General features: G+C 36.1%; 1 protein-coding gene across 3 annotated transcripts; it reads right to left on the minus strand.

Moving 5' to 3' along the window:
- Positions 1–27,900, minus strand: cnksr1 (connector enhancer of kinase suppressor of Ras 1). Of its 3 annotated transcripts, XM_084393772.1 has the most exons (21): positions 27,676–27,863; positions 24,719–24,876; positions 21,479–21,681; positions 21,268–21,352; positions 15,755–15,796; positions 14,816–14,935; positions 13,553–13,612; positions 12,792–12,860; positions 12,164–12,283; positions 10,074–10,162; positions 7,786–7,895; positions 6,890–7,014; positions 6,575–6,608; positions 6,294–6,469; positions 5,403–5,476; positions 4,915–4,986; positions 3,151–3,224; positions 2,722–2,795; positions 2,161–2,263; positions 1,894–2,072; positions 1–1,394 (listed from the first exon to the last, which is right to left on the minus strand). In XM_084393772.1, exons 1-21 carry the CDS (start codon positions 27,725–27,727, stop codon positions 1,080–1,082), a joined length of 2,334 nt encoding a protein of 777 aa, XP_084249898.1. In that variant the 5' UTR covers positions 27,728–27,863; the 3' UTR covers positions 1–1,079. The 3 variants fall into 3 exon arrangements, with proteins under 3 accessions (XP_084249898.1, XP_084249899.1, XP_084249900.1); XM_084393773.1 differs by lacking the exon at positions 13,553–13,612 and having other exon boundaries at positions 2–1,394; positions 27,676–27,900; XM_084393774.1 differs by lacking the exons at positions 21,268–21,352; positions 21,479–21,681; positions 24,719–24,876; positions 27,676–27,863 and adding an exon at positions 20,507–20,615 and having other exon boundaries at positions 2–1,394.

Below are 27,900 nucleotides of genomic sequence, written 5' to 3' on the forward strand. Positions count from 1 at the left end.
AAACAGTAATTGTACACTTTTTATTAACATAAGGCAAATGACAAATCTCAAATTTCGTTTTCTTTTTACATTTTTTATCTATGTCTATAGATGTATGAATTTTTTTTTTAAAACAGCAACATGAAATAAATTATTATAACATTTGGCGATTCCAATTTGTCTACAAGAGCATGACAGACAAGTCGTTTAACACTCTTTCCTTTGATCAACTGAAGAAAAAAAAAAAGAAAAAAAGAAAAAAAAACAAGCTATTTGGCCGGTGATATTTTAGAATAAAATAAAAAGACTAAAAGAGAAGCTTCAGATAAAACAACATATATAGACATGTAGCCATTATACACATGCACAGTGTTGTAATGAAAACACTGAAAGACTAAAAGGAACAGGTGGCATATGCTACACCTCGTGACCAAAACACAGGGCGCCACTGTGTGGCAGTTCTGGGAAAATGACCAACGCTGGGCATTTAATACAAACGCATTGCGAGGTTGAGGTAATCATTTTTTTTCCTCAGGAAATATAGTTTTTGAGCCTGCTAAACTTGTTTTCAGGATCTGCAATGTCAGAAATTATCTACAAAATAAAAAGGATAAATTCTTATAAAAGAAATACTTTCTTGTCTGTCGCGTCTGAACATACCGAAAACATTCATAAAACATTTTTTGACATATTTAAGCAAACCTTACACACACACCTAAAGTAAAAACAAATCTGCATAATAATAATAATAATATAATTCATCTAAAATATATTTTTAAAATTACATACATCAGTATAATCAACATCCTTTAGCAAGTGTCTTAAAGTTAAATTTGTTCTTTTGCTAGCATGTTGTAGTTCATCATATATTCAGTGACAGTTTATAGTGAATGTACAGTAGAAGTACAAAGTAGTACTGAAGTAGATGAAAAGCTCCAGATAACAGATCTTTCTTCTTGTGAACCGACCATCGCTCTGTGCCGGCTGGCTGCAATTCGGCTCCACACATCTGTCCCAGTGGTGCACTTTTGTTTCTCTATCTATTTGTTTTAATACAGTACAGGAGGAAAGTGGCTGCGTTTGGACATTCTGTACCCGTGTCATATGTAAAAGAAGCTCTCTGTAGGTGTTTCGCCTGTGACTGGTGTGTGCGTTTGCATCAGCACCTGTGCATCTGTAGGAGTGAAGCATCCGTCATCATGTGTCTCTGCATCTACCAACTGTTCTCCGTCACTCAGGGCCAGTCCGCTTGCCTCGGACGCGTTGTCTATGCTTGGCGACTCTGCCTGTTTGTACAGTTTCTCAATGTCCTGCAGCAGCTCTTCATTGCACTGCTTCCACTGACGGAACTTCTGCGATGAGAACTCAGAATCCTCTAGGATCTTGTTAATCAGGTGAAGCTCCGCCTCCTTCGCCTAAGAAACACAGGCAGCCAATGACAAATGTTGAGACCACTGTGTGCCTGACCTCCTCTACCTGGGTAATTATGTAGTACTGCATACTGTCCATCTATTATTGTTGACGTGAGTAGGAAATAATCCTAATAACAGTTCATGTTTGTGTGTGGTAGTGTGTGTGTGTGTGTACTTGTACAACTATCTTTGTGAGGACCAGTTTGAGTTTTAGACCATGAGGACAAAGAGAGTAAAGTGAGGACATTTTGGCTGGTCCTCACTTTCTGAGACCCCTTTAAAGGCCTGTTTGAGGGTCAAGACTTGGTTTTAGGGATAAGGTTATAATTAGGTTAAGAGTAGGTTTAGGGTCAGGGTTTGGGTTAGGCACTTAGTTGTGATGGGTAAGGTTAGGGTAAGCGGCTAGAGATCGCATTGTGTCAATGAATGTCCTCATAAAGATAGATGTACAAGAATGTATGTGTGTATGTGTGTGTGTGTGTGTGTGTGTATCATGTCTGACCTTGAGTGTGCTCTGGAGGGCACGGAGTGTGTGTATCTTCTCATTGATAACAGGGTTTTTGTTGCGTTTAATGAAGGATTTACGAAGCTGGTCGTGAGTCGTCGGCTGATTCTGTCCAATCAGAGACACTCCTCCTTTCTTCAGGCTATGGAACATTTCATCCATCTCATCTAATTTTCCTGAGACATAGAGAGAATTTGTTTGTTTATCTTGACAAAGTTTCCAAAGGATTTAAAGATACAAGATATTAAGAAGCTGATCCTTTACCTGCGATTTTACTGCCCCCTGCTTGTGAAATGGTTAATGGCTCTGACATCCTGTTCTGCTTACCCTTTGTCCGAGGAAGTGTGTTTGATTGAGTTTGGATTTTCTGTTACAAAATAAAGAGGAAAATCTGTGAAGCTTTTTAATTTCCAAGGAAAATAATACAGCACACAGTATTTTTCAAGTTTGGATATTGGAAAAATTTTCTTTTTTCCACATTGATAATAACAAGAAATGTTTCCATCTCCGAACCAGTAAATTATTGTAATAAGAAATGTTTTCTGATCCCCAATCATATCAATGATTTCTGAAGGATCATGTGACACTGAAGACTGGAGTAATTGTTGCCGAAATTTCAGCTTTGCCCTCACAGGAATAAATTACATTTTTAAATATATTTAAACAGAAAAGTTATATTAAATTGTAATAATATTTCACAATATTATTGTTTTTAACTGTATTTTTGTATATATAAAATAATTTTTTCCATACAAAAAATAAAATCATGCCGGTTTTGAACTGCAGTGAGTTCAAGTGAGTGAGTGTGTCTTTGTTTATTCTCACCGTATTGAGTTTCTTCCGATGAGAAAGAGGTGAACGTGATGTTTCCTCCTCAGATTCGGTTTCACTGTAACAGTCTGACAACAGAAACATCATTCATGAATCCAGCACTGACAGAATTTTTTTGATAGAACACAATATAACAGAGAAAGGTTACAAATACACTTGAAAGACAAGTAAAAAAAAAAAGGACTCCACACTTGAGGAATATGGAAACAAACATAATATTCAGTAGAAGAAAAAAAATTTTTTATAGAAAGAACATTAGAATAAGTTACATAAGGTGATAAAGGGATCAAGTTTGGACTTTACAAATTCTATGCCAGAATTAAATCAAAATCCTCAATGACTGTATATTGAAAATATTGCATAGAAACAGCATAAGTATTGGCATATATATTATGAAAAATGCGTTAACACATAATTGCCTACCTTCTTCACTGTCTGGCTGACTTTGGACATATTTCTTGTGTTTCTGAATGGCTGCAATTAGGCAATTAATCCATCTTTTTAGAGAGAGAGAGAGAGAGAGAGAGAGAGAGAGAGAGAGAGAGAGAGAGAGAGAGAGAGAGAGAGAGAACAAAAGCAGTCAAAAACACTGATTTATCAGTGATAAATTATCACCAATCCACATGTCTCACCATCACCAGTTTCCAATTTGCACTACAAGTGATTTGTATCGTGTTGTATTAGGCAATGAACAGTAGGGGGCATAGGTGACATGTGAGAGATCCTGCATGCGTAAAAACGTAAAAACGAATGATTATGTGTGTGTGCTGTAGAAAAGAGCAATAATAGGCAGGTAAACATGAGGTGGGAGTGTTTAATAGGTTAAAGGCGTTGGCATTCACATTGTCTCCAGTGCCGCAGACCGAGACTGTTGCTCTCTGTATCTGACTCACTGCTTTACTGCAGCTCCTCAAGTGTTGCTCAAGAGGTCAAAGTCATTTTAGAGTTCAAAGCTTTTCATACTGAAGCTCAGATCAACCACTGCAACTTGGCAACAGAATATCTGAACAATCGTGCCCGTAAATAATGGACATAAATGGCATAAATCTCTTCAGATGAGACCAAGTCATCTGATTGGTCTAATATTATCATCTGGCAAATGAGTGGGGGAATGATACATGATAGTTAACATAACTGCCCAAGGTTCTCTCCAGAACATCATATCATCAGCTCTATTATTAGAGGTATGAAGCACCTGAGTTTGACTGGTCATTGGACAAACCATGCAGTGTAAAAGAGAGCACCAATCTGTAGTGCTATTACATAAGATGCTCAACCCTGAATTTATGCAGAGGTGCCATGCAGTGGCTGTTGAATTATCTGATCAATGCTATCAAACTAAACTAAAAGGTTATTTTCACAAAATATGTTTTTAAAGAACAAATACAAGCCTTTCCAGCTTATTTACTGTATTATATTAAATGATATTAATGGTGAAAAGGGGTTTCCAAGCAGGTTTCCCAAAAAATCCTGCTGTCCCCTTCACCCTGTTTAAAATGCAAAATTCCATCTCAAGAAAATTTTAATTTATTAGTGTTATGCTAAGCTAGTAGACTAAGATGTTTGCTTGTTACCCAAATGTTTTACCATTTTTTAGCCTCAGTAATATAAAGTAATATGTGATATGCAATTAAAGATATTATTTTCATGATTAAGATCAAGTCTGCTAGATTGTGACAGTCAACTGCACAAGCACTACCGACCCACAAGATCAGGTTACACAATTGTGTAAATTGCACTAAGCACAGATTTGTGAGGGTGTTTCATCATAATCTGCTTTTCTTTTTTTTTTTTTAAATCAATAAAACAGCGCAGAGAGTGTACAAATCAATTCGGCTGTCAGTATATGCAATTTGTTCTGAATTCCACACACAGTGTTTACACTTTTTGTTAAGTCAACCCGTGAATCACTTATTATACTTGGCTATGTGCATTAAACTTAAAAAATATATATTTTCACATCACAGAAGTAACACTCCACCTTTAAAAATACACTGTCATTTCATCTAACACATCTATTTAAATTCACAGATCAAAGCGCAGTCATTTGCACATGAAGATAAGCTGCAGGTGCACAGCAAGATCTAATCATTGTGACATTTCGCTACTCAATTATTTTTACAAAATGCTCTCTAAGACATAACTGTCGTTTAGAGAAAATGCTTGTTTATATGCAGCCAGACTCACTTGCTCATGTCGTTTACATTTTCAGCAGCGAAGAAAAAATTCTGGAAGCGCTGGTGGCGCATTTTAAAAACACTAGGAGAAAAAGAGAAAGAGATCAGATGATAATAACCATTAATCTTAGGGCAGAAGCTTTAGCAGCTTAATGAAAACTCATTTGTCATCATGGTGGCAGGTTGTGATGTACAGTGTATGTGGACTGCGGGGGAAGATCTGAGGAATGTAAAGTGTAATTCTGTTATTCACACATCTCCAGCTAACTGCCCTCCTGTGCCAGATACTCTCACTCCCACAGCCAACCACAAACACAGAGTCCGAGGAGCCTGCCGACTTCTGTTTCTTTATGATAGTGTGAACACAAACAATCACGCTGAACGGGGTTTAGTGTTGTTCAGTCAATAGATATGCTTTCCTTTAAATTTGATACAGCAGCAAATAATGAATGGGTAAACCACTGCCAGCATGTTTTGTATAGTGCAGAATATACTCACTACTTCCTCTTGTGTTCTCCTGCGCTTTCTATATTGTAGCTTCCGATCTTTATTAAGCCCTCCGCCTTCTCCTCCTGCACAAAAAAAAAGGGTTCAATAATTATTTTGTCAAGTACATCTAATTTAACTGATTTTGCACAAAATAGAGGTACAAAGATATTAAAATTCTGTCTGATAAACTGATAACTAGTGTCATTTAGTGGGCAATATTAAAAATCTACACCATTTTGTCTCAGCAAATTAAAGGAATAGATAAATGAAAAATGAAAATTAATTTACTCACTCGCATGTCCTTGCAAACCTGTATGCATTTCTTTGTAGATATTTTGAAGAATGCTGGTAAACAGTTTTGGTTCCCAGTGACTTCCATTGTGTGTGTGTGGGGGGCAGGGAAAATACAATGGAAGTCAATGGGAACCAAAACTGTTCTTTGTTTTTTTTTTATATCAATATTCTTCAAATCAATATTCTTTCATGTTCCATAGAAGAAAGAAGGTCATACAGTTTTAGAATGAAATGAGGGTGAGTAAATGACAGCATTCTCATTTTTCCCTTACAAAACAAAACTGTAAAAAATAAAGTTAAAATGTTTAAATGCAACAAGTTAATGTTGGCATCACAACATTATAATGTACAGTAGGAAGAATGAATATTCAGATTTTATTAAACACTGTTATTAAAGACTACAATATCCAATATTGGCTAAATAAAAAATAAAAAAACTCGAATATCATCTAATATTGTAAAGATGAAAACGCTTTTCAAGGAGAGTTTAGTTTTACAAAAACTTTTTCATATAATATGTTACTTGTGTTTATAAGGTGCCAATCTGTGTATCCACTTATAAGTTTACTTGTAATTCAACCACTTTACAAGTAAACTCGTACTAACCTGTTGGCTGTTATACCAATACAGCGTAGGACCTTTCAGGACGAACCAAAATCTCTGCCATTTCTGAGTCATGAAGACATTTGCTTCTTTTCTCTTCTTCCAGAGCCAACCGTCACAGTCTGGCCGGCCAAGTTCACGACAGGACACCCTCCTGCGGCTCATCGCTGTCCGTGTTCCTTATGTATACATACGAATCAGGTTAGATTCATTATTTTGCAATAGATGAAATATGAAGAATTAATTTGTTTTTTAAATAGTGAATGAACAAATGTATGCCTGACCTTTAGTAGAGCTCTTCTTGTTCTCCTTTTCTTCCTATGGTTAGAAGAAACTTATCATTACTCTGAGATCACATGGTTTAAAGAACATCAACTTCTACTGATGTCATCCCAGTTGCCGCATTAAAACACTTTCTTGTGAGATGCCTCAGCAGATGCTTCTCAATGACTCACTCGAGTGTACCATACGCAAGGGCACAAGGGTGACAAATCATTATAGTATCTCTCCACAATGCATCTTGCTCTTTAACAAGGAGAAAGAACAATGTGTACTGAATTGGAAGTCACACCAAATGAATGTATTTTTAGTGTTCTTACTCTTAGTCCTGCCATGTCAGGACAGGAGCTGGTGCTGGCTCGTTTGAGCTCCTGGTCTTGTGGGGACGGACTTCTTACTGCAGATGAACTGACTTCCAAACTGTTTCGACTCGCACGCTGAGAGTCTATAAGTGTGAAGACAGAATTATATTTATCTTATAGAGCTTATAAGCTGCAGATGCAGCTTTAAATGTATAGTCTATAAACTAAGGAACAATTATACATGCTCAGCAACAGAGCTGTTTCAGCCTGGCTTATGCTGTTTACTGGTAGTTTAGCCATGCTGTTAACTAGAAAAATATAGCTTATGAACAATATTTGGGACAATTTTCTATTTTATATAGAGGTTCTGTATCTGGAACCATTTCTAATAACTATGTTTTTTATTATCTCTGATATCTAAAAAGATTTACTAACCTCTGTTCTGTTATAATATTTATCTCAGCCTTGTTGTTTGTGTATAATGTGAAAAGTTTGCCATGATCATGTTAAATGAAAGCTACCGAAAGTTTTCCATTTTAATATATTTTAAAATGTAATTTATTCCTGTGATGTTAAGCTGAATTTTCAGCATCATTACTCTACTCTTTAGTGACACATGATCCTTCAGAAATCATTCTAAAATGCTGATTTGGTGCTCAAGAAACATGCAGTCACTTTTGATCAATTGCTAAATTATAGTATTTAAAAAAATAATAATAATAATTTACAGGAGCCAGACTTTTGATCGACAGTGTGCGTGAAGCGAACTGTACATATTATGAATTGTGATGTCTGTGAACATTTTTATTTATTACTTCTGGGTGAACAAAATGTAAAAAATCTGCATACATTATGCATATATAATGGTGGCTGATGTCTTCAGTGTTTTTTGTTCAATCTGCAGTGACATTTACCTGCCCCTGGCTGGTGGCGTTTTAAGGTGATTGACTGATGTTCATCAGAGCTTTGATCACTAGAGAGCGCTGATTTCTCCCGTTTGAAATGTGTGCCGTCTGATGCTGATCTATGGTACATAAACACACACACACACACATTATAGAGAGAAAGAAGGTCATAAAGAAGGTCATATTGCATATGACAAAAAAAAGAAAGAAAAAGAAATACAGTCATCTAAGTGGCCCTTTGCAATACTATTATACAGATGCAGCTTTAATGCTATAAAAGCTGACCCAAATGCACACATACTATAGTTTAGCCATGCTGTACACACACACACACACACACACACACACACACACACACACACACACACACACACACACACACACAGAGACCTGAGATAGCGGAGTACTCGTATGTCCTCACTGTAGCTTACAGAAAAGAGTTATGAAACAAGAATTTAGTTTATGAAACACACAGGCAGAGGAATGAAGACTTTCACTTCTTATACAATTAACTGAATACATGACGTTAACTAACCACACATGTATTATCTTATAGCTGTAGATTACTGCTGTATGGAAACACTCATCTCTGGTTGATAACAGAAAACTTCTTAAATTGTAACACTGAAACAAGCATTATCTGTAAAGCTGCTTTCGAAACAATCCCCCAGTTTCACAGACAAGGCTTAAGTCTAGTCCCAGACTAAAACATAGAATAACATATCTTAAAATATGTCAATATCATTGTTTTGTCTCAAGATGCACACCAGTGATGTTTCTTTCTAAGTCACGTTTATAAAAACTACTTAAATGTCCTAATTGAACTAAGGCCGAATCCTGGCTTAATCTAAACCCTGTCTGTGAAACCAGGAAAATATGTATTGTGAAAAGCGCTTTACAAATAAACTTGAATTGAATTGAATTAAATTGAATACACAGTAAGTTTACTGTAAAATAGAAAAATGATGGAAAACACAGAATCCGTGGTAAGCATCATGGGTTATCTGAGAGAAGCAGACAAAACTATCCTATTACAGTATGTCCTACCACATTGTAAAACCTATAGCTACTATAATTTATTCTCCTCAATGTTTGAACAACAAACATCATATGGGAGACTTGAAATGGTTCTATAGACCCTGAAATCATGCAAATTTAGAATCAGAAACAGCAGCATAGAGATTATAGGAGTGTCAGAGGAAATTCAGCATCAGAAACAGTGGCATATAGTGATTATAGGAGCGTCAGGGGAAATTCAGCATCAGAAACAGCAGCATATAGTGATTATAGGAGCGTCAGAGGAAATTCAGCATCAGAAACAGCAGCATATAGTGATTATAGGAGTGTCAGAGGAAATTCAGCATCAGAAACAGCGGCATATAGTGATTATAGGAGCGTCAGAGGAAATTCAGCATCAGAAACAGCGGCATATAGTGATTATAGGAGCGTCAGAGGAAATTCAGCATCAGAAACAGCGGCATATAGTGATTATAGGAGCGTCAGAGGAAATTCAGCATCAGAAACAGCGGCATATAGTGATTATAGGAGTGTCAGAGGAAATTCAGCATCAGAAACAGTGGCATATAGTGATTATAGGAGCATCAGGGGAATTCAGCATCAGAAACAGCAGCATATAGTGATTATAGGAGTGTCAGAGGAAATTCAGCATCAGAAACAGTGGCATATAGTGATTATAGGAGCGTCAGGGGAAATTCAGTATCAGAAACAGCAGCATATAGTGATTATAGGAGCATCAGGGGAAATTCAGCATCAGAAACAGCAGTATATAGTGATTATAGGAGCGTCAGGGGAAATTCAGTATCAGAAACAGCAGCATATAGTGATTATAGGAGCATCAGGGGAAATTCAGCATCAGAAACAGCAGCATATAGTGATTATAGGAGCGTCAGAGGAAATTCGGTATCAGAAACAGCAGCATATAGTGATTATAGGAGCGTCAGAGGAAATTCAGTATCAGAAACAGCAGCATATAGTGATTATAGGAGCGTCAGAGGAAATTCAGCATCAGAAACAGGAGCATATAGTGATTATAGGAGCGTCAGAGGAAATTCAGCATCAGAAACAGCAGCATATAGTGATTATAGGAGCGTCAGAGGAAATTCAGCATCAGAAACAGCAGCATATAGTAATTATAGGAGCGTCAGGGGAAATTCAGCATCAGAAACAGCAGCATATAGTAATTATAGGAGCGTCAGGGGAAATTCAGCATCAGAAACAGCAGCATATAGTAATTATAGGAGCGTCAGGGGAAATTCAGCTGAGACGGCCAAACTCACCTGAAGGACAGAGAACGGACTGATGCTGCCACCCTCCCCAAAAGAGAATGTCTGTTTTTCTCTTCTTCTTCTTCCTCTTCCTCCTCTCTCTGAAAGTAAAGAATCGATGAGATCGACGTTTGGAAAAACCCAATGCCACCTCAGAGAGTGCCTCCTCATGTGGCAAGTGTTTTTTATTGTGGCGAGACATGTAGATGTGTGACAATGAGTTCATATGTACGTTCATGTCTTGTGAATGACCATGGTTAGTTTGTGGCATGCATTAGTACATTTATATGTCCATTTCCAGTTAGACTGTGCTAGTGCCTGTGGTTGTGTGTGGGTTTATAAAGCAATACTTTGGGGACAAAATTGTTCCAAGAAATCATTATTATTATTATTTTAATTCTAAAAATGCAAAAGCTTACTTTTAGCTTTAGGCTTCATAAAAACAAAAGATGTCTATGTGTTGGGGTTATTATTGTTAACTAGAACAAAAAGTAAAACCATAAAAAAGTATTACTTGAAATAAAATAAACATTAACAGAAATAAATTAATAAATAAATTATAAAAAAAAGAATTGTTGTCAAGGCAACATTTCTATTTTTGTTAAGGTTGAGTACTAAAATAACTAAAACTAAATCTAAAACATAATAAAAAGAGACATTTAAAAAAACAAAAACAAATACAAATGAAAAAAACACTCAAAATTGTTTTACTTTTAAAAATTCTTAAAATGAAAACAGAATATAAACAAAATGTAATAAAACTAAAATTATAATAGTATACAAATGATAATAAATTAACACTGGAATGTGTTTGATAGCTCATAAAGTGATTCATCAGTAAGTAATGGGTCTGGTAAGAATGTTTGCATTTGTCTGAGCTCTTTGCGCAGCCCTGAGGATCAGTCCCTCAGGGTAACCAACAGACCCAATCATTGTAAAAGCCACATGACTGCTACATCACACACTGCTTCAGAAAATGTACTTTTTTAATTTTACTGGAAATACACACATACTAGATCAAACGGCAAGGAGAACAGTCTCTCTCTCTCTCTCTCTCTATATTATATATACAGTATATATATATATTAATAGAATGTTCAAAAGAACAGCATTTATTTGAAATCAAAATCTTTTGTAACATTAAAAAGTTTTTACTGTCACTTTTCTATCGATTTAATGCATCCTTGCTATAATAAAAGTATTAAAATTGTTTTGTTTTTTTATCTTACTGACCCCAACTTCTGAACGGAAGTTTATAATAGTCATCCAACCTGTATGATTGTGTATATGTGCGTGTGTGTGTGTGACACCAGGAGGGTAGGAAGTCACTGCTGTCATGACGATGCACTCAATAAACAAGTTCAAATTAAAATCCGATTGTTTCTTTCATTTGAAAACGTTTATTGTAAATGTGTATGTGTGAGAGAATGTGTATTCATCGCAGTGTCACAAAGAGGAAATGTGCTCATCGAACAAACACAACCACGTGTGACGTGTGAACATGTGATGTCAATAAATCTGTTGCAAAGCAACCACTAAAAGAATCAACAGTGTAAAACGCTGGCAGCACCTCATATGAGACTCATGTGTTCATTTCAAGCTTATTATTAACACTGTCAAAACACATTCAGCTTTTTTTTTTTGACAAACAGCAATACCAAATGGATGGATACAAAAAAAAAAAAGAAGAAGAAGTTTATAAGCCCGATCCAAATCACATTCGTAATTGGTTTGAAATCTGTTTGTTTTTTAAAGTATTTTGTCGTTAAAACTACATGAATGCCAGTCAGTTTTTTTTATCTCATCAATTCACTTTTTATGTCATAACAATGTTTTTGTTTTGTTTTTGTCAAAAATTCAACTTTTTATGTCAATTATGATTTGGGTTCAGTCCGTCCTACAGATCAGATTTGATAACCAAATCAAATATGAGTCCAGTGTGAACAAAGCTGAAACAACCCTAAAGGATTTAAAAAACTGATTCCAGAGTCATTGAGCTAAACTGCCAGTTTAAAATTAGCATTATAATGTATGTATGTATGTATGTATGTATGTATGTATGTATGTATGTTATGTATAGTAAAATGATGAGCCTTTAGTACCTCAGAATTTGCTCGGCTCTCTTTGCGTTTCAGGAAACCTGGAAACCTCCTCAAAACCAGATTTACTCCATTTGGATTCTCCTCTAGTTTTTTAACAAGATTTGTCCTGCTCCAGCCAACCTGGAATTGGATTTATAATTTACATTGTGTTAAATAAATGTATATTTGCATCCAAAATGGAGGTTCTTTTGCACCTAATGCTTGATGCGGCACCTTTCTATGAGTTATTTTCAGAAAACTGTGCTAGATTTATTTATCCATTTCATTTGAAAAAGTTAGAAAAACAGAGGACATTTCTTTTTCAAAACATTTTGCCAGCCCTGTTACATTCAGAATGTTTCAGTGTTTAACATCAAGAAGCATCAACGTTTGTCTTTCTTCTAGTGTGCCTATCAGTAATAATAGGGCACTGGGCCACAAAATAACAATAATCCAATTTAGTGGACAAAAGACATCTGCTCAAATCCAGCGGGCAGGTCATCAAATGGACGGACGAGTCTCACTGTGCTAACCCAGCCCCTCTCATTATAACCCTGTCAAATTTCCTTCCTTACAGAAGTCTTTATGTAAATAACCTTTTACTATTATTTAGTACAGTTATCATTAGCATTGAACAGTTCCTACTTACTACTATCTGTCCGTTGACCTGAATGACCTCATCTCCCGCTAAAATCTTCTCGCAGATCTCTGTAGGAGACTGTAAGACAGGATTTATGATTATGTACAACAGAAGAAGTACAACAGAGTATATCAGTACCAAAAATTGCAATGGCGTAGAAGTAACCACCCACAAACAGAAGCATCAAGCCCATTCAAAAAGACAAGTGCCGCTTTTGAAACCAAGTGCATTTAGTATGCAAAATCAACATCTTTAAGGTTGGATAACTAATTATTTAAAATAATAGTGTAGGTTAAAAACTGTTTAACTTAAATTTGAGTGAGTGAGTGATTAAATGTGCCTCTTTTCTGAATTCAATATATTTAAATGAAACTAAAGGAAATGACATAACTCCCCTCTTCCCCCATTTCTGACCATAAGGCAGTTTACTTTGAAGCAAAGTTTTCTCTTTTTATATAGGAAAGAAACGATTCTCATTTTAAGACAGCTTTTAAAATAGCCCACTTTTTTTACAAGGAGGAAGTTAAGATTTCGGTCACACTGTTCTGAGAGTAAAGTTTGACTGACATTCTGTATGTGTCGATTCATTTATGGGATCATTGACAGCAGACTTCAAAAACACCCTCACGTATCTCCCAGCAGACAATTCAAGGGGTGATTTAAATTTGTATATGCTAGAAAAACATGAATTTTCCACCTAAACAAATGAAATGATACTTTTCCATCTTCCAAAATATATGAAGCTCTGGGGTACCGTCAACCTGTCCTACCTCAGCTGCTGTTCCAGTGACAAAATGATTTCTGGATCCTGTGGTGGTGATCTCAATTCCCTATGTGAAAGAAATAATTTGCATATCAAGCCAAAATTATCTTAGACCTCAGCTAAACTATAATTCAATGGCTTATATAAAAGAGATGAAAATCCGGGCTGCTAATTGGTCTGTGAACCCTGCAGATTCGCAATAATATTTAGCCTTCCTGCCATCTAGATCAGCAAGCATTATGGAAAGAAATTCAAAGGGAAAACTGAGGGAGATTGTTCAAACCGGCATTGGTCAATGAATCGACTGCAGTATCAGATGTTAGACAAAGTCCGATCGAAATACTAGTATTGATTCTGCTGAAAATGTGCTGTAAGTACAGAGACCTCCTGCTTAAGAGACAATGAACCAGGGTGGTCCAACCTCTGTTATTATCTGTCAGATCAATAATAATCAATCATGTCCAATTATATTCTCTGAATCTTGTTCTTCCAACAATATCGCTCCTGGAAACAGCAGAGGCGGGTCTTTCTTGGCAAGAATCACAAGACAAACATACCTTTGATATTAAAGCACAATGTACTAAACAGTGTAAAAAAAGTGTTATTAGATTTCCTCAAATGGTTTGTGGATGACTGCCAATGTAATCATGCATGTTGCATTGCGTGTTTGTGTCTGATATGAAGACACGCACAACATAAATGCCCCAAATTAAATTCAAATATGTCAAACATGACAAAAGACTATGTGAGCCTTTATAACTAATCAAGTTTCTAAGAGTATGGCTGTTCTTAATTGAACTGGGGCAAATTTAAACCAATTATACTATTTTTAATTGGTTTAAATTCGCAGGCACCTCACAGAAAAGCTTCTCTTTCGTGGAGCTGCTTAGTGTTGTTAAGGTACAGAAAGAAAGAGCTTTACATGATTTAACAACATATTAGCTGAATATAATACAAAGTGCAAGGACTGTCTGAGTAGAAATGATTTATTAACACTGTTTAATGAAAGAGATAAAACAGACAGAGTGCAGAAAGAAGATGCATTTGGTTTAAACTCCATCTGTACCTCTATATTAGTTCTTTAACATTTGCCAAAATAAGGAGAAAATTTAACAGCACCAAAGTATCTAAATAAATTATGAATCTAGAAAATACTTTTACTGCTGAAAGCCAGAGAAAAACAGGGAAGCGAACTGGACAACAGAGGATGAAATAGAGAAAGAATGAATTACTGTAAATAATTTGAGTTATAAATGATAAGATGCATTACCACGTGATCTCCTGGTGAGGCAGGGACCAGTTCAACACTCTCCAGCTGTGCAGTATGGGTAAGAAGAGTAAATGGACTAACGGTCAAAATCTCATCACACACTGCTACCAACTGACGACACTAGACAGAAAGACAGAAAAAGAAAAACACATGTCAGTTTAACTGAAGATGGATCATCTCTTCTAAAGTAATTAATATAATCCTACATATAATTGGATTTTAGCGAGTTATATTTTCATGTACAATGTACACTAACGTCCAAAAGTTCGGGGTCAGTAATTAATACTTTTATTCAGCAAGGACACATTAAATTGATCAACAGTGACAGACATTTATAATGTTACAAAAGATTTCTATTATAATATTATTCCTAAAATAATATATCATGGATTCCTTGGTGAGCATAAGAGACTTTCAAAAACATTCAAATACATCACATATTTTTTATATTTAATAAAGTGCTATAACAAAAAATACAAGATGCACATTTGCTCTTTCATTGTACACTTATTACACTAAACTATTTTTGTGAGTGAAAATTACTTTCTGTGGTAAACTGAAGCATACCACAGAATCTGAAGTGAGTCATTTCTGTGCCATTAAAAAATAGTTATGTGTCTGTGTCACATGATAACTATGATATGCATTACATTTGTAAACAAACAAAAATATAAATAATTTTTATTTAAAGTAGGGCTGTCAAAACGATTAATCGCATCTAACATAAAATCTTGTGTTTACAGACACAAACACACACATATATGTATGTGTGTGTGTGTGTGTGTGTGTGTGTAAACACATATATTATATAAACAAACTTTGATGTTAGATGTGATTAATCGATTTGACAGCATTAAAATAAAGAAGACCTTCATATTCATTAGGGTCAAGAGACATGCGGAAAGTAAGAGTGAAAACAGAAGACCCATGATCTCTTACTATGGAGATGATGTCCTTCTCCTTTTCAAACACAGCGGTTTCCTACAGGGAAGAGAGAGAGAAAATAGAGAACATTTACTAAAAATGCAAGTGCTCCCACCCACTGAGGAGTCTGATGCACAATCCAGAGATCTACAAACACAGAGTTCATCTAACCCACTCACTCCTTGGCTGATTCAGCTCGTTCAGCCCTCTCAATGAAACACTTCCTTAAAAAGAGTGACGCTACACACAGCGTCAGACTTCAGACCATTGAATCCACAAGCTGAAGTAAGAACAAGATTACATACACTCAAACACACTCTCATGCGTAATACCTGGAACATGTAGATCATAGTCTAATTAAAGGATTATGGTGGCCGCTGAGGATCAGTGGCAACCAGACATACTGATGCGCCAAATCTTATGTAACATCCCTAAAGATAAACATTGAATCCCAGACCACTAACAGATTCACTTCAGCCAATATACAACTCACCCAGCCATGAAGTTCAGTACAAATAAAACCCAAACAAATAAGGGCTCATATCCAACCTCAGATCTGTTTGAATTGGCTGAATGTTTTCAGTTAGTCCATCTGAGGCATAAAAGTATGTACTTACTGGACTCAGGTGTGTGAGAGAGAGAGGATATGACAAGGCACGCAGCTGAATAATTTTGAAGGAAGGGATGCATGTGTGACAACGATCGCTCACTTCTCGTTATATTAAATAAGTGTCACTTCCCCTCCTGACAGAGCGACATAATGTAAAAAAAAACAGCAGGTGGAAATACAGATTCAGAGAAACAAAAAAAGGTGATTGGATGGATGGATGGATGGATAGATGGATGGATAGAGGGATAGATCCTCTATAAACGCAACAGTTTTGAGTAAAACAATGAGATCTGACAGAGAGTTGGCGTTTTAACAGCACAGGCTGCAGGGATTTCACTTCAAATGAGAGCAATTATCTGCTTTGTTTAAGGTTTTGGATAAGGATTCAGTTGTGTTTCCAAGCAGGTTTTTATGCTGAAGAGCTTGAAAGTAAGATGTGCCGTTGTCACGGAAACATATGTAAATGTGAAATAAATAGAATGAGGATGTGTAAGGTCAAACAGGACACACATACACACACTGGTCATGTCATTTAGTATAATATCTTCAATATTCACACCCTGCCAAAGAAAACTACCAAAGTGTCTTTTTATAGGTCATTATGGTGCAGTTCAAGCACAGGTCAGTATACAGCCGTGCAGAGGAGACCAGCGGCCAAGGTAAAGAATTTCATTAAATACTACATTCAATTTCGGTTCGTTTTTTCAATAAACCCTATCGGATACCCCCAACACACTTGGAATATCTGGCACGTGTCTCATGGGATCATTCTGTGATACCTTTACATCTTTAAAAAAAAAAAAACCTTGATACTGGTTGCCATTTACTGGCATTATATGGACTAACGTGAGTGGTTTTAATTCTCCTTTTGTGGTCCATAAAATAAAGAAGGGCACATGGAATTAGAACAACACCAGGGTGAGAAAATTATAACTTAGTACCCGCCCTTCATTTCACCCTTTTCTTTCCTGATAATACATTACACCTAGATCACATCACAATATGGAAGACAAGAACTGTCACTACTTCTGCTTCTGCATCGCTACTTTAATTGAGGTAAGAAGGAGAGATTACATCTCTTCTTGCCCTTGCTTAATTTAATTTATTTTCCCCTTTCTCTAAATGTAATTTTATTGTATGAAGTTATTCATATTTCTTTTTTAATCACTATAGATATTTTGGCTTTTGATATTTTCTGAGCAAATGTACTGAAAACTAAATTTGAAAAGAGTGAAAATGAGAGACATCTTTGAGACACACCTGATATTCACTGTCTCCCCAGTAGCTTTCCTTTCCTAGCTCTATTGAGGCTGACATCCTCACACAAAGGAGCTTCATTCAGCTCAAAAGCTTTTACCTTGTTTTCTTCTAGTTCTCAACAAAGCTCCTCATTTCAAATTGATAATGATCATTAACTCTATTTTAACACTGCAGAAAGAGAGAGAGAACTTCCTTCAGTGATAAAACACAGGTCAGCTGTTGTCTCCCCTTTCTATATCTTCCTCTCCCTCTCCTTTTCTATGGTTTACTGGCGTGACAAATAACTGCATTTGCAGCTGCATAACAATGACAAAAATGGAGCAGACCAAAGTATATGCTTCTGGCTCAAGGCAGAGACCAACAGCTAAATCAAATGCTCTAGTAAGGGGTCACAGTCTCCAGGCCAGCAGACCTAAAGATACTAAAAAAAGATCTGCCTCACATCCTGAATGGATTCGTTTACACCTCTCCAAGGCATAAACAACACATGTGCTTGTTTTCCCATCATGGTGGGAACTTTCCATTGAGCTGATGAGATTCTATGCCCCTATAACTAAAACCTAACTCTTACAGAAACCTTTATACATTTTAACATTGTAAATAAGGCATTTTAGAACTACCTTCTAAAACTCTACAGAAGAGACGACTTCTAAAATTCCATGACACCGACTGTTTATTAAATGAAACAACTATTTCCTCTCAACACAAACCGGCAAATATTATACTAAATATTTCTGAGGCAACTTCAGACATGAAGTGAATGTTAAGGTAAAAGTGTATTTAGGGTAAAAAAGATAAAACAAGCACACACAGTACCTAACAGACGTGACCTTTTCTTAATCCACTGATGTGTTATTTCAGTACAGTGTGTGTGTGTGCGTATCACCTTTTACACCCTGCGTCTAACTCCCCGCCTCTTATCTCTCTTTTAATTAATCTATCTTTCACTCCTTCACCTCTCCTTCGTTTTAAGTTCATTACTCCTCTCTCTCTCTTTCTCGATAAAGTTGTCAGCTGACTGCTAATTATTCCACTCCCCGGGGAAGCGCTGCCAATACAGACAAACACACCAAAACTTACACAGATGCAATTATATCTCTGATAAAAAGAGCTTCCCTTCATATCGGAGTTATCCCTGGAGTCACTGAATATTTGTTCATCTGTTCATTAAAAAACACCACTCACCACCAGTGAGCATGACACAGTCATCCATGTATGACACACACTAGTATCACCAGAAAGTTTTGCTTGACATGGTGACCTTTGGCTTCAGGTGACGTGGTTTCTATGAATATCAGAAGCCCACCTGTCCCCTAACACCTGTTCTAACACTCACCTTCATGGTTTAAATGTCACAAACTTATTAAAATGTAAGTAGAATGAACACTCTATTCCCAGAAACCTTTTGTAATTATTAATAGAAACTGGAGTGGTCTGGCCTCAGTCAGAAGTGATCTGTTTTGATTTAGGAGTTCATATGGGATTTAATATATACACACAAACCGAGAGCTGTTCTGCATAAGTTGATCCTTATGCAATCAAACATATATCGGGTCATATATGTATATTGCATTTTCTAATTAAACACACACAACTTACATTGCATATATAAAAAAAATATATAAGTATTATTTATGTATGCACTACCGTTCAAAAGTTTGGAATAAAATAATAATAATAATAGTTTTATTCAGCAAGAATGCATTAAACTTATCAACACTCAAAGCATTTATAATGTTACAAAATTCTATTTCAAATAAATGCTGTTCTTTTGAATTATTAATCAAAGTAAAAAATACATATCTTGGTTTCCACAAAACTAATAGGCAACACAAATGGTTTCAACATTGCTAATAATTAGAAACGTTTCTTGAGCACCAAATCAGCATATTATAATGATTTCTGTAACATTTTTTATGAAATACATGCAGCCTTGTTGAGCATAAAAGACTTCTCCCAAATTTAAACGTACAAACCCCAAACTTTTGAACGGAAGTACCGGTATATCAAATTTGTATTTTCACAGGTGGTGTCAAAGCGTTTGACACCACTGAATGTGAGAATGATCATGTAAGGATCAGTGACCCAGAACAGCCCTCAGTTTGTACATTAACTCTTCTTTTACTGCTACCATTCTTACATTCAAAAGTTACTGATTGCTGCACAAAAAAAGCATTTGCTCATATAATAAACACAGAATTTGGTTTGTAGTGTAAACAGGAAGTATACAAACAATGCACTTATATTAGAAAAGATACCATCAGCTTTAGGAAAACGAACTCAGCGACAAAACATTGCGGGAGAGAAAACAACTACCTAGTGATTTACACTGTGTGTGTGTTTGCTACAGCTGACAGAAAGTAGCTGATAGCATCAAGTGTCAACATACTTAGTGTGCACATTGCACATTGTTTCTCCATATACACACACTTAGCTTCTTTCTCATTTCCACACTTTCCTTCCCCTCTTTAGCAATGCTGTTAGCTTTCAGAGTAGAAGACTGAGTCACATCATCAATGATTCAAACCCTTTTCTGTTATTTTCCTCTGTGATTACACAAACAGCACCAAAAAGTCCTTGAAACTTTAAAGCGAACAAGAAAGCTGCAGGAAACATGGAGCAAATGGTTCAGATGCCTTTCGAATGACGAAGCAAACACAAATCTTGAAATAGATGCTATCTGATTTCCAACGACACTGTGAGTAAGTCAACATGTTTTATCATTAATATATCTGTGCGTGTGGCTCTGTGTGCACCCAAGTAAACTGTAAGACTGTTAAACTTGTGAAACTTTCTAGGTAAAAGTATATGAGATGAATGAATGGCAGAAAATGCTAAATCAAATAAGCAATCAAAACCTATTGAAGTATAAAATTGTCAATAGACAACAAACCTACTATTCCATGTCCAGATGAAAGATACTCTTCTGGTGGAGTGAATATCATGTGACCTCTTCTTCTGTACGCTCACCACAGGTGAATAACACACGACCAAAAGATCTTTCAGTTCTCATAGTCTGTCTATGAATGCCCCTCCCTCTATCCCTCCCTCCATCCATCTCTCTCTCCTCCCTCCCTCTCTCTCTCTCTCTCTCCAGTGAATACACATAATGAAAAACATATGTTTGTCAGCATTTTTCTGAATATCAGTCATGAAGCAAACAAGCAAAGCAATTATTGGACAACATGTAAAATGCATCTCCAAAAATATTTAGGTTAGCAAGCTGCACAAATAGTACCACAAATAGGCGATATGGACAGACTTAAAAATGACCAGAACCTCTATTTGACTTTAATCACTTCAGACTGATTTTTAAGTCAGTATTGCCTGAGTGCCCATTCAGATATTTTCAATTAATAACAATCTAAATTTTAGTATGTTACTTGCAAAAAGTTATTGAATGCTTTCAGGAGACTTGGAATACAGCACACAAGTCATATGGACCAATTTTATGGCCTTTTCCCCCTCTTTTTTTTTGGAGCTTGACAGCTACCGCCCCACTCACTACCATTGTATGGAAAAAGCAATGTTTCATTGCTTGTGTCAAGAAGGAATGTCATATAGGTTTGTAACAACATTAAGGGGGAGCAACCAATGGCACAATTTTCATTTTCGGGTGAAAACTCCCTTTAAAGCACTGTAATATGATCACACTCACCTTATGCACTATGGTATCCAGATCTTTACACAATGTGGTGACTTTCTCATTTGCTGTGTATCCGGTCTGCTGTGCAAACTGATACCTGTAAAAGACATACACATTATGACTGAGAATGAACAAAATATCACAACACTATTCCATGCGCGAACTCATGGCCTGAATACGAACACGGTAAACATCGCTCTGTGGTTCAGACTGTGATTCTCACCTGCTGAGCATAGATGCAAGTCCATTGGATGCTGTGATCACGTCCACCACCGCCTGCAGTACCTGTTGTGGGAGCTTGATGGCGTTCTGTCCGTCAACGGCATTGACACGCCAGCGCCCCTGTATGCTCATCTGCAGAGTGTGAGCCACTGAACGCAGCTTCTCCGTCAAACTGCGCAGACTGTCACCCCCAACACTGTATGTCTGTGCAGACATGGGAAACATGTTAGGTGCCATTCACATCATGTTCAGAAAGTGTTTTTTGTGTTTAAAGTGGAATAAAAAAAGGGTCTTGAGATCCGTTTTTAAAAGCTGAACTTTTTTAACGTCATTCTTATGGTGCGTTTCATTCCTTCTGAAAAGTTAATATTTACAAGTTGGGAAGTTGTAATTATGACGTCAGATGCATTCAAGTTACTTTGTTTGGATGTATCTTTTTTAATTTTACTTCAACAATATGATGAATAAAGAATGCGCATCAGGTGTGTTATTAGTTTTTTTAATTCAAATTATGAAGGTGCTGTGTTATATTCCAGTGGTTTTCAATCCTGGTCCTGGGGACCCACACTGCTCTGCACATTTTATATGGCTGCGTCCAAATCATATACTCTTTTAAGTAGGTACTCATTTTGAATAAGTACTTACATTGCAAGCACTAAAAAAAGTGTTCTACAGTTGTGGTCAGAATTATTGGCACCCCTGGTAAATATGTAAAAAATCACATTGTAAATCACATTGTGAAATAAATGTTTATTCACCAAAAACATGTTGGCCACAATTATTGGCACCCTTTTATTAAATACTTTTTGCAACCTCCTTTTGCCAAGATAACAGCTCTGAGTCTTCTCCTATAATGCCTGATGAGTTTGGAGAACACCTGACAAGAGATCAGAGACCGTTCCTCCATACAGAATCTCTCCAGATCCTTCAGATTCCCAGCTCCGTGTTGGTGCTTCTTCTCTTCAGTTCACTCCACTCATTTTATGTAGGGTTCAGGTCAGTGAACTTGGTCTTCCATTACAGAAGCTTCATTTTGTGTTCAGTGAGACATTTTCGTGTTGATTTTGATGTTTGTTTTGGATCGTTGTCCTGATGGAAGATCCAGCCACTGCCCATTATAAGATTTCTAGCAGAAGCGGTCAGGTTTTGATCTGTTGGTATTTTTCTAGAATCCATGATACCATAAATAGTCTGGAGGCCAGGACCTCTGGCAGAAAAATAGGTCCACAACATTAAAGATCCAGCTGTATATTTAACTGTGGGCACAGGCTACTTTTTATTTCTGTTTGCACCAAACCCATCTGGTGGGTTTGCTGCCAAAAATCTATTTTTTTTTGTTTAATCTGACCACAGAACCAAGATCCAGTATTGTCTGACAATTGAATATGCTGGAGTTTGTTTTTAGATGAGAGAGGAGGATTTAGATGGGGTTGTCCGATATTTTTTTCTTTTTTTAGGCTTTCTGACCCCAAGACTCAAATAATCTCTGCAATTTTCATCTGTGATCCTTGAAGATTCTTTGGCCACTCAAACGTTCCTCCTCACCGTGCATTAGAACGATATAGACACACGTCCTCTTCCAGGCAGATTCGTAATATCTGTAGCTGATTGGAACTTTTTAATTAATGCCCTGATGGTGGAAATTGGAATTTTCAAAGTTTTAGCTCCACTTTCTCTTTTGTGAAGCTCAACAATCTTTTTCTGCACATCAGAACTGGTTTTACTCATTGTGATGGATGATTAAGGCAATTTGGCCTTTGTGAAACAAGGAATTTATATTCCTGTGAAATATAGCTAGACAATTTCATCTTTCTAGTCACCCTGGTGTGCTAAAAAATTAAAATCTTAATGGGAATATATTTAGACATATTTTACTCATAAAAAATTCTAGGGGTGTTTCATAATGTGATTCCCCCACTTTCAATTATTTTACTTCAATGAAAGGAAAGAATTTTTTTAAAGAAAGATCAAAAGGATAAACAATGCAGATTTATTTTTACAGCCATCTTTGATCATATTTATCAGGGGTGCCAATAATTCTGACCACAACTGTTTATAGTATGAAAGTAATCTAAACGTCCTACATTTGCCATGTTGTCATTATCATGTGACCTACAACGTCAGTTACGTCGCTTCACTGCCATTCACATATCCTCTCCCATGGGCTGCATCCGAAATCGCATACTTCCCTACTATATAGTAGGTAAAAACAGTATATGACAAAAGAAGTATGTCCGAATTCACATGACTCATAAAACTGTAGGCAAAAAGTACCCAGATGACCTACTTTTTCCAGCGAGATTCTGAAGTGTGCATACAATGGACATTTTGATTTTACTATCCCATTAAGCCACGGGAGAGGATTTATGAATGGCAGTGAAGCGATGTAACTGATGCTGAGATTTGAGGTTTGCTAACTTACACCTGGAAAATACAGTTCCTGTTATTCTCCAGATATTCTCTCTATAGCAAAGCAGGAGCAGTTGAGCCTGACGTTTACTGTTACGACACACGCAGGGAGTCCTGGCACCATCAGGTCCACATTAATCCTCCCAGCAGGCAAAACATTTACAGCACATGGAGCATATCCACTGTCAGCTCACTGGAAGCTTCAGTCAGCGAGCTAGCAATAAACACATTTGTGACCCTGGACCACAAAACCAGTCACAAGTCGCACGGATATATTTGTGGCAATAGCGAGAGAGAGAGAATGAATGAGAGATATTGTATACAGAGCAGTTCAGTCTCAGACTAATGTTATAACTGTTTAAAAAAATGATAGTGACTCATTGAAGAGGTACAGCATTCTTCCCCTCCATAACAAAGGCTCTAAATTGGGCAGCGCACGCTAATTAACAGATACACTACCAAAAACTCATACAGAAATACTTAAAATCAGATGAAATAACAAAAGGATTACAATACAATTACACCCTGTATTCACAAACCATACACTAAAATCCAAACTTTATCGTCTTTATACTCCATTCACATCCTTTGTTCTAAACAAAGGGCTAATAATAAATAGACTAAATTTAGCACTAAAAGCATTCTGAAGTGTGAATTAAGGTATTATTTAGTCCAGGAGCATTTTTAGATGTTTTCACAAAGATTAATGTGATCCAACACACACACACACACACACACACACACACACACACACACACACACACACACACACACACACACACACACACACACACACACACACACACACACACACACAGTCCTACCATCCTACCAAAGCACAGAGTTTTTCCACAGCCTCTAGTATTAGCTCCTGATGTCCGATTTTATGCACTCCGAGTTTCTCCAGCCTGGAAGAGGATAGTTGCAGCAGATCTGAGCCAGAGAGCTGCCACTCAGAGAATGAGTACTGCTGCAGAGGAGCATCCAGACCTAACAGACACACAGACATATCACAATTCAAGTTCATCAGTAGTTCAAGTGAGAATTGAAGTTCATCACAGTACCAAATGTTACTGGATACAAATGTAATAAAATAAATATTATATATACTACCATTACAAAGTCTAGGGTCAGTATGATTTTATATATATATATATATATACATATATATATATATATATATATATATATATATATATATATATATATATATAATATAATATAATATATGTTTTATATATATATATATTATATATATATATAAAAAACATATATTATATATATATATATATATTCAGCAAGGATGTATTAAATTGATCAGTGACAGCAAAGACTTTTATATTGTTACAAAAGTTTCCATTTCATATAAATGCTGAAAATATTTCACAATTTCCCAAAAAAATATTAAGCAGCAAAACTTACAACAAAAACTTTAACATAGATAATAATAATAATAATAATAATAATAATAAACCTTATTTACAAGTAAACGCATATTAGAATAATTTGTGTAACTGAAGACTGGAGTAATGGCTGGTGAAAACTTTTTGAATAAAGCTTTGTCATATAAGGAATAAATTACATTTTATAATATATTAAAATAGAAAAGTTATTTTAAATTGTATTAATATTTCACAATATTACTTTTTTTATTGTTTTGTTTTTTATCAAATAAATGCAGCCTTGGTGAGCATAAGAGACTTCTTAAAAATAAAAAAAAAACGCAAACCAACCGCAAACTTCTGACTGCATCTAAAAATGTAAATGATCTTCTTAAAATATATATAAAGTTAAAAAGAACATATATAATCGTCACTATTATAATGGAGAAATCCAAATAAAAATGTTGAAAGAAAAATGAGTAGCGAGTAGAAAGAGTGAGATGCCAACACATTATGAATGACAGGAAATGGCTACATCATGAGAAGCTCAAGCACCTCCCACTGAACAATCCACATATACACATATGAAAACAATTCCATGTAATGTTGTAATGGAAGGAAATGAGGATGAAGAAGGTGCCCAGGAGGCATGTGGGTCATACACACTAAAGCTGTGCAGCCAGCTGTTGTAATCATTATAAAACACACACCTGCTATGTGTTTACTTTAGGAAAAAGCACTTTAAAAGTTTCTATTGTTAACTAGTTTGGAATGATCAAGATGAAGATCCAGCTGAAGTTACTAGATGGATTCTCGTCTGCACATGCTTTACTCCTGTAAACTCATATGTGTGACACTCAAAACATTCAGGATTTAAGCTTTTTTTTTCTCTAAGCTGGTGAAACACAAAGATTTTAGGCCCTGAAGGAAATTCCTTTGCGTAATATTTTTACGCAACTACATCCACAGCCAAAAGATTTTATAACCATATGAGACTATTCTCTAGTCTAGATTCATAACACATGTAAAGTATTTTACCATGATTTGTTTTAAAAATCAAATGAAATGCCATATAAAAAGCAATCTAACCGCAGTGAATAAAAGGCTTTGTTATCATATCAGCCTTTAGAGATCGCATAGCTCCAAAACAGGATCTAAATGATCAAAAGATACAACCTATTGTCCAACATTTGTCAAACACTTAGACAAACAAACAAGTTAGAGAATGGACTCTATGCTTAATACAGTCTAATAGGTTATAAGGGCTTCAATAGGATCTACACAAACACACAACTAGACAACATTAGTAAAGTGCACATTAGAATACTTGTATTTTACAGTATATATAGTTTCACTATTATTAATATTGTTTCGAACTCAAAAGGCTGATTTGTTTACAACATTTTATTTTAGGAAAAAAGCAAGGAAAATTGATATTATGCATGTGTGAAACAACTGGTGAGTTACAAAAATAGGGTGAAGACCTTATTTGAAGTTAAGATACAGATTCAAGAAACCAAGTTAGTGGGTGAAACTGTTGCAAGCATATAGAAGAGATAAGGCCTAGTTAGGAAGTCAAAACGCCTACATCTCAGTTGTATATGCTGCTGTCAAACACCCGGCCTGTTCAAAAACCCCTTAAATTAAAATCATTATTGTTAATTACGAACTTTTCAGTTGCCAAATACTTTAAGGTATGTGCCTATACTAAAATTGAATTTCAGAAACATTCATTGAAGTAGGCTAAGTAAACGGTTCTCCTAATTCATATTACTAATCCACTGTAAACACAAAACGAAGTAGGCCTACATAAAGAGTAACAGGCCAGCAGTGCATAATCAATGTTATACTTTACACTTAATAGTTGGATTATACATGAAGACATCATATTTACAAGCACCATAATGGTTCATAGTATTACGCAATAGCCTACTACAGTATAGTACACTATAATACTAATATAAATATATTTTAAACACACAGCGACTCAAACACTATTGTGAAGTATAAAATAAACGACATTGTAGAGAGTTCGAGCGTTAAAGTGAAACCCCAGAACATCAGAACTGAGCGACAGTGATAGAGAATGCGCATATAGAACGATGTGGGCCAGTCTGAACACGCACAGAGAATGACAGCAGCAGATTTATCGCTTTACATATTATAATCGACGTATCAGTACTATAGCATAGTGTTTTTGAAGTTTGTTAAATCGCCATTGTATTCACCAGCTGAGTTATCAACAAACTAAAAAGCGCTTCCTCATTCCACCAACACCTTCCGTTCCTTAGGGATTTGTGTCGTTCCTGTTTTATTCGGCCATATCTTTCTGTCGACCTACATGACACTAACTGTCGGTCTCTAAAAACACAAAGACACAGACATAAACAAAAACACACCCGGTTACCTTTGAGCCACTCGGTGACTCTCTCGGTGCTCCAAGACGCTACGGGCTCCATGATCTTAGGAGCATGAATTCAAATCCCTGAAGTGGATCAGAGCAAAGAAAAGTTCATCCTGCTGTCTGTCTGGTTGGTTGGCACACCTTCCTACAGGTAAGCTGCTCTCTTGGCCAATGGTGTTCTGCGCACACTGCGCCTGTCTCCGTTTGCTGGGCGGGGTTCATGAAACT

Source organism: Rutilus rutilus (assembly GCF_951802725.1).
Source record: "Rutilus rutilus genome assembly, chromosome: 21".
NCBI lineage: Eukaryota > Metazoa > Chordata > Actinopteri > Cypriniformes > Leuciscidae > Rutilus > Rutilus rutilus.

What these genes read in the sequence shown, in the direction of transcription:
- cnksr1 (XM_084393772.1), bottom strand. Translation starts at nt 27,727, where the DNA reads ATGGAGCCCGTAGCGTCTTGGAGCACCGAGAGAGTCACCGAGTGGCTC. An exon ending in TGGAAAAACTCTGTGCTTTG is followed by an intron (nt 21,682 to 24,718) that starts GTAGGATGGTAG and finishes ATGTCTGCACAG; the next exon opens with ACATACAGTGTTGGGGGTGA. An exon ending in TCAGCCAGACAGTGAAGAAG is followed by an intron (nt 2,796 to 3,150) that starts GTAGGCAATTAT and finishes TTCTGTTGTCAG; the next exon opens with ACTGTTACAGTGAAACCGAA.